General features: G+C 47.5%; 2 protein-coding genes across 3 annotated transcripts in view; one reads left to right on the forward strand and one right to left on the reverse strand.

The window, feature by feature from the left end:
- The window catches only part of EGLN1 (egl-9 family hypoxia inducible factor 1), a 35,106-nt gene extending 24,880 nt beyond the window's left edge, over positions 1-10,226 (reverse strand). Inside the window, exon 1 of the mRNA XM_027897719.1 lies at positions 9,291-10,226. Coding sequence (XP_027753520.1) covers positions 9,291-10,211 — 921 coding nt within the window. The 5' untranslated portion in view covers positions 10,212-10,226. The remainder of the gene's footprint in view (positions 1-9,290) is intronic.
- Positions 10,227-10,307: 81 nt separating this feature from the next.
- On the forward strand, positions 10,308-13,025 carry LOC114064549 (atherin-like). Of its 2 annotated transcripts, none has more exons than XM_027897722.1 (2): positions 10,308-10,664; positions 12,021-13,025. In XM_027897722.1, exons 1-2 carry the CDS (start codon positions 10,335-10,337, stop codon positions 12,030-12,032), a joined length of 342 nt encoding a protein of 113 aa, XP_027753523.1. In that variant the 5' UTR covers positions 10,308-10,334; the 3' UTR covers positions 12,033-13,025. The 2 variants fall into 2 exon arrangements, 1 of the variants encoding a protein (XP_027753523.1); XR_003572773.1 differs by lacking the exon at positions 10,308-10,664 and adding an exon at positions 10,757-11,003.
- Positions 13,026-13,344: the final 319 nt, after the last annotated feature.

Consider the following 13,344-nt stretch of genomic DNA (forward strand, 5'->3'; position numbering starts at 1 on the left):
CATCTAATATGCCAGCTGAAACTGAGTCAGTTTAAGATGCCCTTATCAACTGGCCACAGTTTCCTTTCTCACAGCAGCAAGGCTGCATGCCAGCTGCCTGAACAACAACGCAGCATCCACTGAAACTGGAAGGGTCTGATTCCTTCAGCAGAGCACAGACCACACACTGTCCGAATACAGCAGAAGCTGTTGAGGGATCTTGGCATCCACAGCGAAGTTTAGCTGGTTGAACAGATGCTTGAACAGGACAGAGAGCAGAAACAAGAAAGATATGTTATTATCTAACTATAAATTGCTTTGGCAACCTCTCACGTTACATCCCTGAATTTTTTCACACGGCAGAAAACTTAAACATATGAGGATTTCAGCCTCAAAGTTAGTACAGACCAAGTTTTTAATCTACAGCAATTTAAATTCCACATTACCACAACAGTCAGGTTAATCTATTATTGTAATTTTTTTTGTTTAATTTGACTAGTAACTTCAGGACTGTTCTAACTATATAGCTGCAGCCCTCTGACCTACGCAAGCAGGAAGATAAGAGACCCTGGCACACAAGAAGGTCAGCAAGCCACAACAAGACTGTGCCCAGCAGAGAAACCTACAGCCTCTGCCAATTCAACAAGAATTTCGAGCTCTCAACAGAACAAAGTAACATAAACTGATAATATAAGGTCTTCCTGTAAACATATTTAAAATATATCTATATAAGAAGAAAATCAAAGAAAACAGACACAAAAAACAAAATCAAAAAATGAACAAAAACAAACCCCCCCAAAAAAACAAACCAACAAAAAACCCCAACAACAACAAACCAAAAACAAATTAAGCAAATACATGTAAACCTCTCAAGTCTTCAGCCAGTTTATTGCTTTTTATAACTTTAATGTCATCTGACAACCAACGTAACAATTCCTCCACCCTGTTTGGATCAAAAGGAAAAACAGCTTCCTGAACTCCCTCACTGTGTTCACCTTTGTATCATTTTCAACATGTCTGTTTTTGCTGAAACAAGGCAAGGCAGTCTCGAGCTCTGCTGTCACAGCTGCACGCTGGGGCCACATAGCAGCATCTTGTCAAAAGTTGTACATAATTTGTACAGTCCAGAATGCCTTCATGGTCAAACTATGCACTCTAAGCTGCTTTGACCCTAAACTAACGTGTAAAATTAATCCTTGGGCATTAAATAACCTTTTTCTTTAGGCCTCATTGATTACCCTACAGGTATGGACTTCACCTGTTTGTTAGAGCACTATGCGCATAACATATCGATAACCGCCCTACCTCCACACACAGCGGCCACACAGACGTGCAGGCACGCACATTTCTACCCGACTCCTATTTATAACATCAAATGCTAACAAAAATACTCTCGAGCAGTTTTAAGTTAAATACCAAAGAACAAGAAAGTCTTCAAGTGTAAGCAGCTGTTACGTGCATAAAAGCATTGCTCTATTTTTGACAGACGCTGTACTGGAACACCAAGTGGATTCGTTTTTGACCTGAAGCTTATGACTGCCACTTACCAGCTAATTCTGGCACAAGCCTGCTCTGAAAATATGCCTGACCACCCATCATTTACCAACAATCTTAAGAAACTGGAAGGAGTTTACAAGGATTTAATAGGCACCAAATGACTTTCTTAGAAGATCTCAAAGACTAGCATTAGTCCCACTCTTGAGGGGTCTAAGTCACATATGTAGAAGAGAAAAGGGTATCATAAATAATGACCACTAAACTCAGTAGTCAAATAACTTCACTATTCTATTCACTGAAAATGATTTCAAACTATTTTCTTAGTGCAGTGTAAAAAAACATGACAATGAATACAGATTTTGAATTGATATATTCTGAGTAAGCTTATTTCCAAAAAACACTTGTACAGTCCTTGCACTGCCTACAGTTATGCCCTTACTGAAAAGTAACAAAATATATCATAACAAGAGCCAGGGAGCCCCATGAGTGTCCCAATGAAGAATTAATTAACCAACCCACTCACAACAGCCCCAAAATTAATTTTTGAACTGGAAAAAAAGTGCTGTCATTGTACAAGAGCTCTCCAAGGAGCCTAAAGAAAAGCGATTTAGTCTCCGGATGGGCAAGAAGAAATTTCTGCTATATACAGAGTATCCGTTTCCCTTTTATAACAAGTTTCCTTTCTGCTGCAGCAGAAAGGCTTCATTTAAGCTCCAAGTACACTACGTACATAACTCGAGGTACAAATATACACTCCAGCACTCAGTACAGAACAAGACAGTAGCAACTATAAAGACAACATCCTGCAAAATTCCAATAGCAACCTAGCCTGTTCAACCTAAAAGCTGTCAGATATTAACCAAGACAGTCTAAACACAGCTGAATTACAAATACCATGTACATGGTAAATATCACAGAAGAGAATAACATGCCGCTGACTTTTTTTCAGGAAATAGCTGGCAACCTATTCAGAAATTAGGTATCATTTAGAAAAAGGGAAAAACATCTCTCAGTCAAGGTTACTGATACAACTAATGCAGAGATCTGAGAACTGCTGTTCAGACAGTCCTATGACTTGGCAGGACATCACTTCCAAGGAATTTCAGTCCAAGAGGCCACAGCGGAGGGAAGACAGCTCTTCCTCTCGAGCTGTACAGCTATGATGAGAAGCATCCCGTTTGATTTTTGGACAGTATTAAATTGAGCCCATTCTGTGCAGGAAAGACAGCGCGGAACATGAAAGCAGCTAAACGGTCGGAAAATCATTGATATCACTAACAGGAAAAAATTAATTACCCACAGCGTACTGAAATCACTGATGTGCACAAACTACAATATTAAAGGTTCCTTATCTCCAGAACAGTAACAACTCAAAAAATGAACTCTAGTTAGTCAAAAATGAGCAACAAACCAACTCAGAATTTCACAGAGCTATGCTAATGCATGGGGCAATAGAGAGGAAACAGGACACGAAATGTGAAATAGTACTGAAAGTAGTTATTTCAGACAGAGCCCCTGAAGCAGAAGAAGTGGACGGGGCACAAGAGGATGGGGCTGAGTAGGGACCTTCCTTACCAGCAGCAAAGAGCAGCAAGCTGCAGCACACTGTTCATTGCAGAGGATGACAGTCCAGCTCTGTCTCGAAAGAGAGAACTCAAGAATGTTTTTTATGCTTATAAAACTCTAGAATAATTGATAGGGACAGCCAATATGCATAAGAGTCGGTTGATTTTGAAGCTGCAGGGTGTGTGGGGAAATCAGTTTTGATTTGGAGAAAATACGTGTTTCCACTGCACATAAAATCATAGAATCAACCGAGTTGGAAAATATCTCTGAGATCACAAAGTCCAACCCTTGGTCCAACACCGCTGTGGTTACTAGACCACTCCATAGTCAGTAAGCTCTCTTTTTTCCTCTAATTTCCTTCAAAATTTCCCTGTTCATCCAGACTGGCAGTCTTCCCCACCGGCTTGCCTTTTGGCACACTGGGACAGCCTGCTCCTGTGCCTTCAAGACTTGCTTCTTGAAGCGTGTCCATCCCTCCTGGACCCCTTTGTTTTCAACGGCTGTTTCCCAATGTACCCTCTGAACCAGTCTTCTGAGTAGGCCAAAATCTGCCCTATGGAAGTCCAGGGTAGAAGGTTTATTGATGGCCCTCTTTGCATCCCCTAATCCCATGTACATGTTACATGGGATCACCTGGTGCGTTGACCAGCAAAGTTTCTATATAAAACTGTCACAAGGAAGACTCTTGGAGGACAGAAGAATGCATTTCTGACAGCAAGAACTGAGTCTCACACTGTACAGAGAGGAACAAAGAAAAGAAAGGTTAAGAAAGAACAAAATCGACAGCTATCAAAGATTTCTTAAACTGCGCTCAAATTTTCAAGGGCAAATTTTGGGAGAATCAGACTCCAAAAGCTAAACTAAGGCTGTAGTTTGGCAAACACTTTAAACTGGCATAAATTTGCTGTGCTGCTGAAAGAAAGTCTCACCATCTGCCAGTCCCCTGTGCCAGCACAAACATCCGAACACTGAACCAGGAGCACTTCTTTTGCCAATTTATTTTTCAGATGGATCAGTTCCTCAAACCAGTTCACAGGATGGCCATGTAAACACTTGTGCTGGCAAAGAAGAGTGACTGCTTCTCCAGCAGTGCCAGCTGAAAGTGTTCACTGAACCAGAGCCTAACACACAGAGAAGTTCCTGGCAGACACAGGTGGTGCTCCCCACCCCTGGACATGCTATACTCATATCTCACTTTGAAGTTAAAATCAATACACAGCTGCCCCTCAGAAATTAGCATATCTTTGTAATTTTCTCTGGTAGGAGAACCAACCAGAATCTCAGCAACATTCAGGTTGGCGGTAAACAAGAGTCTTTTCTGGATTCTGCTGTGCTTCTCAATCGAAAGATCACTTTCAATCGAAAGAGACACCCCAGACAGTCTTCCGATAATCTGTTCCATTTGGGATCCAGAATGCTTGTACATGAAGAACAACAAATGAAAACTACACTCATTGCATGTCAGGGCTCTACTCCAACAGAATTATAAGAACTGTGTGTGGGCTGTTGTATGAATCACCATACAATCCTTTGCTGACCAAGACACTTATCTAGAAGAGAACACCATCATCAACAGCAATATTGCTGTGAGGAATAAGGATGAGCACTGGTCATATTCTATTCAAGGTCAAGCAACTCAAGCGAGTACTGGGAGACTGCAAGAGAGCTGGCCACACCTTCCCACAACTCAGTGGCAGATTCAAACCCATATGGTCATTCACTAGGAACCAATTAGAGCAGTAAGTTTTCTACCAAGAAATATATTCAAGGTGTGGTAATGAAATGAATCTTCAGAATGATACAGAAGGATCTCTGTAACAGCGCATGCCACAAGCAAATTGAGGGGAAGACCCCCACTCTACATTCCTAAGATCTTGGGTTCTCCTGTCAGAGCAGGACTCACCTGAGCTGCAATAGATGCACACACCCACCCCCGCACTCGCTTTCCTTTTCTTCTACCAGTATTTTGTCATCATTGTTGCTTTCCAGTACCTGCTTGGTTGTCAAGTCCTTATTCTCTGTCTCTTACACTTTGCAGAACAAGATATAGCAGAAAGAACATCCATAAATCTTGCTTTTCCTTGGTAACATTAATCCAACATGTTTGTGGAAAAGATGCAGTATAAGTAAGTCACAAGAGCATACAGCCTCTTCTTTCTACTTTATACAAAAATTAACAGCAGGGTATGAGAAATTCAGTCACCCTTGAAGAACTGTTTTCTGAAGAAGCATTACTAACTTTAAAAGAATATAATTTAATAGGGCACAGTCAGGTTAGTCTGAATCCAAAGTCCTCCAGGTCTTCAGAAACTCCAGGATGCTCCAGTGTGCAGCATCACACTGAAAACTGATGAGCACAAAGGGAATTATGAACAACAGTTAAAGTACTTCAAATCAGGTCAATTTATTTTGAGACTGGACGTAGAGAGAGAGTAAAAGATAAGCAATCACAAGAAAAAGCAGAAAAGCAAGCTTGCATGATGTGTAACAAATAAAGCAAATTTTTAAGCTACTGGTGGCTGAGAAGTAATGTGTGTCACTGACCTACCGGTAAAGACAGGAGAGCATTTAAATGCACCAATTTGAACCTTCTGACAGGTTTCAAGGGGTAGGAATGAAGAAAAAACTAAAGGGATGTCACAAGGCCTGTCAAACTGTCTATTCAAACTCCTTTCAGTAAAAGGCTTGGGTTAGGGTTTAGGAGATAGATGGCACTGGTGTAACAGGGGGCAGAAACAGGAATAGCTGATAGATCAGAGGTCCAGTTATATGGTGATTATTAGCAATCCAGTCCATGACTAGGAAGTCCCACTATTATTGCAAGACCAGTAAAGGATGTAAGCTTCAGATCAGCAGAATCCACATGAGAGGAAAGAGAAACTGAGCAAAAAAATCATAAAGCTGCCCCCTCCCTTAACCCCTTCTCAGCCTCTGTGTGGAGAAGGAGGAAAAACCTTCTCACCTCGGTGAGAATCACAACACTCCTTTTCCTGACTTAGATGAGCATATTTGTACCTCCACTATGTAAAATAGGACAGGCAGGAAACAGAAATACATGCACATAAAAGTGTGGCAACTGATAAAGGAAAAAAGGAGAATTAATATTTTGTGAAGAGATGAAAGAAGAAAAAAATAGAAAATAACAGAAAGTAGGAGAAAGACACTACAGCTCACCTATGCAAGTATGCACCACCATCCGCTAGAGAAAAGAAGGAAACAGAGTATGGAAAGAAAGAGAACAAAAGCAAGGAATGCAGTAAGTCAGGACTTCCAAGATGAGTTAGCCATTCTCTTATACATGCTGCTATACCCTCCACACGCCTCAAAGGTACTTGGTTAGTTTATACCTACTGCTATATAGATACCTTCCAGCTGGAGTGTCATCTGCTGGCAGTCAGGACTAAGCAGAACCACATCATTAAGCAGATCAGTTCTAGGTAGCCCAGTGAGTCTATTAGAGACTTTCAACAGTAAAATTTCAGGTTTCTCACACTTGACATTTGACCGTATTTCATGCCCTTCACCTTTAGAGACTGGCCATGCTGAATGTAAATCAGTTTGAATTAGATTCTATTAAAACAACATCGCGTTTTCCCTGACAGTTGGGTAGGTTTACAAGCTAAGAGAGGCACAGTGCACATCTCAGAACCATTTCTTTTCTCCTTTCCATATACTGCTTTTAGACACTTTATAGAAATGATGGCAAGTTCAATGCCAACAACACCAACAGGTATACAAGTTATTTGAAGTGATACTGTAGGTATCATCTGCTTTTGTTAATTCAGCTCTGGTGAGGTGATTCTATGAGAGTGACTGACAGTTTTCATTCTGCTTTGTTGAAAATTTAGGGAACTGAGCTTTCCTGTGCACTGAAAGCACCGATTTATGCGGGAAATGAGGGAAGGTGAGAAGACAGAAAGTAATGCATTTCTGTACTACCAAGGAGCAAAATACTGCACCTTTACTGATCTGACTCCTGCACCTGTTCTGACATCCCAAATACAGAGGGATTTCATCAGTGCCTGAAAACCAAGGGGGGCTAAACAATCCCACTGCTTTGCTGTTGCTCCACAAAGGCACGCCACCTTAAGAGATTTTTCTCTCTTTCACAATTAGCAACAGCAGAAGTGTAAAATACAGTAGTCCAGGAACCGAACATATGATTCAGGATTGCAACTCCAAAAGCCCTTTTCTAAAACCCTGGCACATATTCTTTACAGAAGCACACCACAGCACACAAAAACAGATGTGGTATTCCTCTCGGCTGCATAAAATTGAAACCCAGCAAAATCAGTGATATTTTTAGAGTGCAAACTTGAAGCCTTGAAGAGATTTAAGACTGTTTGAAACGTAAGCTGGCTTACAAAAGTCCCACAGGAATCTGTGAGGACTCTAGATCATGCTCCTATTAAAAAGTTTTAGCACAGAACTCATTTAATTGAAGGTACGCAAAGAGAGCATTTAAATTAAAAGAAAAAAATCCCCACCCACTTTTCTTTATCACGGGAGTTTCCCGTGCCCCGAACAAATCCAGGGCTGTTTTCTGCCTTCCAGTTTCTCCCTTCCTCCCGCAGCTTCCTACCAGCTGAGATTCTGCAGCTGCAGCAACAACAGTCCATCTGTGACAGTGCAACCACCTCGGTGGGATGGCTCCTACCAATTCACTGGCTTCCTTATGTTTTAATAGAGGTAGCAAAGCGTGATGGGGCTTCATCCCTCTTTTCTTCTTTTTTAACTGAAAAGATACTAATGAATATTCATTACTAGTCTTCTAACAAGGGCCAGAATTTTATTTAAAGGACTAGAAGGGAATTGCAAATTAGGCTAATACAATGGGAGATTTTTGACTCAGTTCTCCGATCTCAAAATAGAGTTAAAAGAGTAAGATTCTTTGCGAAAAAGAGACTTGATGACAGTAAAATAAAAAATATATCAGCCCAAAGCCACCCTGCTCCTCATGGCTGTGACTCCGCATCCCACGGAAGCATCACTGCCAGAGGGCCGCACTTTAACTCATGGGTTTATAGTGCCACTGGGCAACTCACTCACTGATGCGGATCTCCCCCACACATTTTAAGTCCAGCAGCACCAGGAAGGTCACATTCTGGGCCAAGGCTTAGCAAAACCCGGCCCATTCACGTGAGCCTGCAAACGCTGTGCACAGGCTGTTCCACGCTCCCCACTCAGCGCTGCTGCCGGGACGCTCTGCAGCCGGTGCCCAGCACACGCTGACCCGGCTTCCTGGAGCACATCGGAGCGCTGTTATCCACTTCTTCGGGAGACCACAAGAAAACTTGCATTTCAGTACTCATCGCCCAGCAGATAAGCTTCCACAGGGATATAAATGAGATTGCCTTTTTTCCCTGCTCTGGAAAAGCGAAGAGGCAAACAAACCCTTTCACACGTTCCCGGTGGAGAGCAATCCCCCAAGCTGACCTCGGGACAACACCTGCCCACCGCGGAGGCTGCAGCCCGGGCCCGCTGGGGCTGGGCGAGAGTCACAGAATCACAGAATTGTCAGGGTTGGAAGGGACCTCCGGAGAGATCATCTAGTCCAACCCCACTGCCAAGGCAGGATCACCTACAGCAAGTAGGTTGCTGAATGACTCCAGACAGCGAGACGACTCCGCGAGCTCCCTGGGCAGTCTGCTTCAGTTGGTCTGCCACCCTCTAGGTAAAGAAGTTCTTCCTCATGTTGAGGTGGAACTTCTTGTGTTTTAAGTTTATGGCCATTGCTCCTCACCCTGTCGCTGGGCATTTCTGAAAACAGCCTGGCACCATCCTCTTGACACCTGCCTTTGAGATACTTACAAGCATTCAAAAGATCCCCTCTCATTTAGTCGAGTCTACTCTAGACTAAACAGGCCCAGCACCCGCCGTCTCTTAAGGGGATGCTCCAGCCCCCTGATCATCCCTGTGGCCCTCCACTGGACCCTCTCCAGCAGCTCCTTGTCTTTCTTGTACAGAGGAGCCCACAAGCGGATACAGTAACCCAGAACTGGGCAAGGCTCACAAGTACGAGTCGGCTCACGGGAGCGGAGCAGCAGCGGGCACACGCACAGCCCCGCACAGACAGACGGACGGACGTGCGCACCCGCACACAGCCGCACACGTGCGCGCACACACGGCCGCGCCCGGGGAAGCGCCGGCTCCGCCGACCCGCTCCTGCCCCCCGCCGCAACTTCCCCACGTCCAGGGGCCGAGGGGGTTGTCAGCGGCGGTCCTGGCTCCCTCCCTCCCGTACTCACTTTCGTCCTGCCGTTGATTTTGTAGTTGCCCAGCTTGCCGTTGCAGTGCCGGATGAGATCGTCCATGCTGTTCATGAGGAGCCGGATGGTCTGGCAGCCCGGCTCCTTGCCCTCCACCCAGGTGATCTTGTCCCCGCGGATGTCCTTGGAGGAGTCGCTCTTCTGGCTGACGAGCTGCCCGTCGGTGAAGCGGCCGGTGTGGTGGAGGGCCCGCACCTCCTCGGCCACCAGCCCGCCCAGCTCCTTGCCGAGAAAGTCGTCCACCACGCAGATGCCGTGCTTGTTCATGCAGGGCACGATGTACTCCAGCGCCAGCCGCTGCGGTACCAGCGACTTCGTCTGCCCGTTGGGGCGCAGCGCGGCCCCGCCGGGTCCCGCCTGCACGCCGCCCGGGTACAGGTTCGACTTGTCCCGGTACAGCAGCACCGCCTCCCCGGAGGGCGACGGGGCCTGGGACGCGGCCGGGGCCTCCGCCTCACCGCCGGCAGCTGCGGCGGCGGCGACGTGGTTGTTGGTCAGCGGGGTGGCCTCGGCGGGGGCGTCCGGGGACGGCGGCGCTGCGCCCTTGCCGGCCCCTGCCCGGCCGCCGCCGCCGCCTGCCGCGGCCCCGCCGTGGGCGCGAGGCGGCTGGGGGTGCCCGCCGCGGGGCTCGGTAGCGCCCCCTGCCGCCCCCGCCGCCGCCGCGCCTCCGCCGCGGCAGATGAGCTTGTGCTTCTTCCAGTCCTGGCGCTGGTGCTCCTTGCTGCAGTAGAAGGAGCTGCGGCAGCGCCCGCACCGCAGCAGGTTCTCCATCTTCCCGCACAGCTCGCAGTACTGCCGATCGCGCTCGCTGCTGCTGCTGTTGCTGCTGCCGCCGCTGCTGCTGCTGCCGCCGCCGCTGCTCTCGCCCTGGCCGGCGCCGCCGCCGCTGTCATTCGCCATGGCGCTGGTGCCGCCGCCGCAGCCCCGCTCGGCCGCCGGGTTATGTTATGTAAGGAGGCGGGCGGGAGCGGCGCTAACGCGGGCCCCCGTCCGGCCGCGCGGGGAGGGAGCGCTCACTGCATCATGGCCGCCCGGCTCCGGCTCCACTGCGGGTCCCGCTGCCCTCCGCCTCCGCCGGCCCGCGGCCTCCTCCGGGGCGGCCGGGGCGCGGGGGCCCGCGCCGCCCTCCCTGCGCCGCTAACGCCGCTTAGCGCCGCCTCATCGCCGCCCCGCCAGCGGCGGAGCGGCCGAGGGGGAGCGGGGTGGCGCGGTGCGGGGCTGCCTTCCGCTCCCCGCCGGCCTCTCTCCCCGGTGCAGCGCGGGCCGGCGCGGCCGCCGCCTCTCCCCGCCGCGCCTCCGCCGCTGTGCCGGGGCGAGGAGGAGGAGGCGCCACTCCCGCGGCCCGCTGTGCACGTACGCCACTTCCAGCCCGCCAGCGCCGCCGGCGCGTCAGGCGGGCGGGGCCGGGCGGGCGGGGCCGGGCCGGGGCGGCCGCGGCCTCCGCACCGCTGCGGAGGGGCTGAGCGGCGTCGCCGCGGGCGCGGGGCCCACCGCCGGGAGAAGGGACAGGCCTCTCCCCTCTCTCCGACCAGCGCGGCCTTCCCGGCAGGGACGGGACTGCTGGGGATTGTCATCGTCCTGGGCTGCTTGGGACGCCGTCTCTGGGCGGGCAGTGTGTCGGTAGCCCGTGGGTGCCCGTGTCCCCAGTAGCGAGCTACCCCGGTGCCCCTCGGGGGTGCGTCCCCGTCGCAGGTGAGGCGGGGTCACCGAGGAGCAGGGAGTGACATGGAAGGCGGGCGCTGTCTCTTTGAATGACAGGCAGGATGGCGGCGGCAACAGTGGAGGGCCAGGTTTTGTGAGTCCCTTAGGCCCTAAAATATCCCTGCTGGATAGCTGGCAGAGCGGGAGGGACGTGCGCTGGCTCCCTCATAACACGTGGCTTGTGTCCCACCTAACTCGGTGGTAATGAGGGACAGAGCCAGGCTGATAAAGAAAAGGAAAAGGAAAAAGCATGGAGAAGGAGCAAGTGATGTGGCTGCTGAAAGGAGGAGAACCCAGGAGCTGGGGCCCATCCTTTGATGAACATGGCAAAGCTCCTGATGGGAAAAAGGAAGATGATTTGGCAGAGTGTGCTGGTGGAGGGACAAAAGTCCCAACACAGTTTAGCTGGGTGTCAGAAGCCACATGGGGACCTGGAGTCCTCTGAGGTGATGTGTAAGCTCCAATCGATCTGCTTGATCGTGTCTTTGCTTGCTTGTGGTCTGTGTTATGAAAGTGGAGTATATTTTGCAATTTCCTGCCCAACATGGTGGTCAGTGCTTCAGAGCCTTGTGGTAAGCCGGAACAAGGATTCCTCCTGGGTGGGTTCTCCTGCCCATCTTCTCAGAGAACAATTTGGAGAAAAGACAGCAAGTCTCTGCTCCCTGGGCTGGGCTGGTGACACGCAGTGCCTGCCGTTGTTCTGCACTGCCTGTAAGTTAAGCAAATCCATTCTAAAACCCAAGAAGTGTAAAACACATGAGCCAGTATCCAGATCTGGAGGAAGAAAGGCGAAATGAATCCACTGGTTGGTAACCCAGAGGCTGCTGCAAGCTTTCACATCACTTTGGATAAGTGATTTTTTTTCCTTGTCACTGTAGAAAAGGAATACTAATGGTTTTGCTCCACACAGGCTGTTGTGAGGTTTAAGACTGTGATATGCTTGTATTATAGTGAGACGGCTTTATGTACGCAGTTTAAATGGTTTGGTTCTTATCATCTCTCCTGTAGAACTGGATTTAAAAGTAATTGGCATAGCAGTAGGACTTGGAGGAATGTTAGAAACTGAATGTACTATGTGAAAGATGTAGAAGGAGTTAGAAAGTGTGCCAAGGCTACAAGTGCCTGTGGTACATGCATGAAAAATGAGAAGGAAAACCAGGATGAATTATTAGAAAGGCAGAAGGAGTACTGAGAGGACAAGGTCATGAAAGCCCAGTGGATAAAATGTCAAGGTGAATATGACCAACAAGCTCCAAGGCTGAATTAACAACAACAACAATAAAGGTGCTGAATGAACTGGAAAAGATGGGTACTAAAAACAAAGTTTCAGATTAGTAATTTCTTTAATCCCCTTCTTAAAGGGAAGACAATGAAGTGGTAAAGGCAGAAGGAAGTGGATTAAAAGCAAGTTTTAAGTCCAGAGCATAAAGTGGCCAGATTTTTAATGTAGATTTAATGAGAGTTTCTCTTTAACTGCTGGTATATGAGGTATGTCAGAAATACTAGGTTAGGCATTACTCTAAGTTGCTTTAAGCTGAAATTAACTCATCTAATTTCCTCAGACTTGCAGTAGCCTTAAACTGGGCTGAATGAGAAGAGAGTCAAGGCTGTTATTTTCAAAAACTTCAGAAATGCAAACAATGACATTCTGCCAGACAGAAACTGAAGAGTTAAAGACCTTTTGCATTTGTTGTGTACTCCTTCAGCAAACATAATGGACATGAAAGTCACAGACTCAAAACTCAATCATCCAACTATGAAAACTAAGAAAATGACCAAGGTACAAGTATGGTGCCTGGCTAAAATCTAATGATAGTTATTAATTTACAGGCTAATTTGGCTTCAAAAATCTTTTGTTCTTTCCCTCTCTATTCCACGTGTCTTGGGACACAATTAAAGATCTTAGTTTTTGCATTTGCTAATGTGCTAAGCTACTTCAGGTTGTCCTGACATAATACTGTTTGGCAGCATTGTCAAAAGAAATACCAAGTTCAATAAAATCCATCTTTGGGTTTTTGAAGCATTTGCCATATTTTATGATTACAGCACTTTGCCAGTGTCACAAAACAATTTAATGGACGTTGTTTTACAGTGACAAAGCTGTGTCAAAGAGTGGTGGTGATAACGAAACTCTGGAAGACAATGAGTATTTATATTACAATAGTGTCTGCAACATGCTAGAAATGTTTTCCAGGCATATAAAGACTATTCATTGCCAAAGGGCTTGTTCCTTAAAAGACAGTGTAAGGACAAAGCATGACAAAAAGCAACATGCAGTATACAAAGCAAAATGACCAACAGGATTGTTGCCAGAACTGAGGGGGAAGGGACT

The sequence above is a fragment of the Empidonax traillii genome, unplaced genomic scaffold, assembly GCF_003031625.1.
Source record: "Empidonax traillii isolate 1590-97213 ecotype Southwest subspecies unplaced genomic scaffold, ASM303162v1 scaffold556:size416722, whole genome shotgun sequence".
Lineage (NCBI taxonomy): Eukaryota > Metazoa > Chordata > Aves > Passeriformes > Tyrannidae > Empidonax > Empidonax traillii.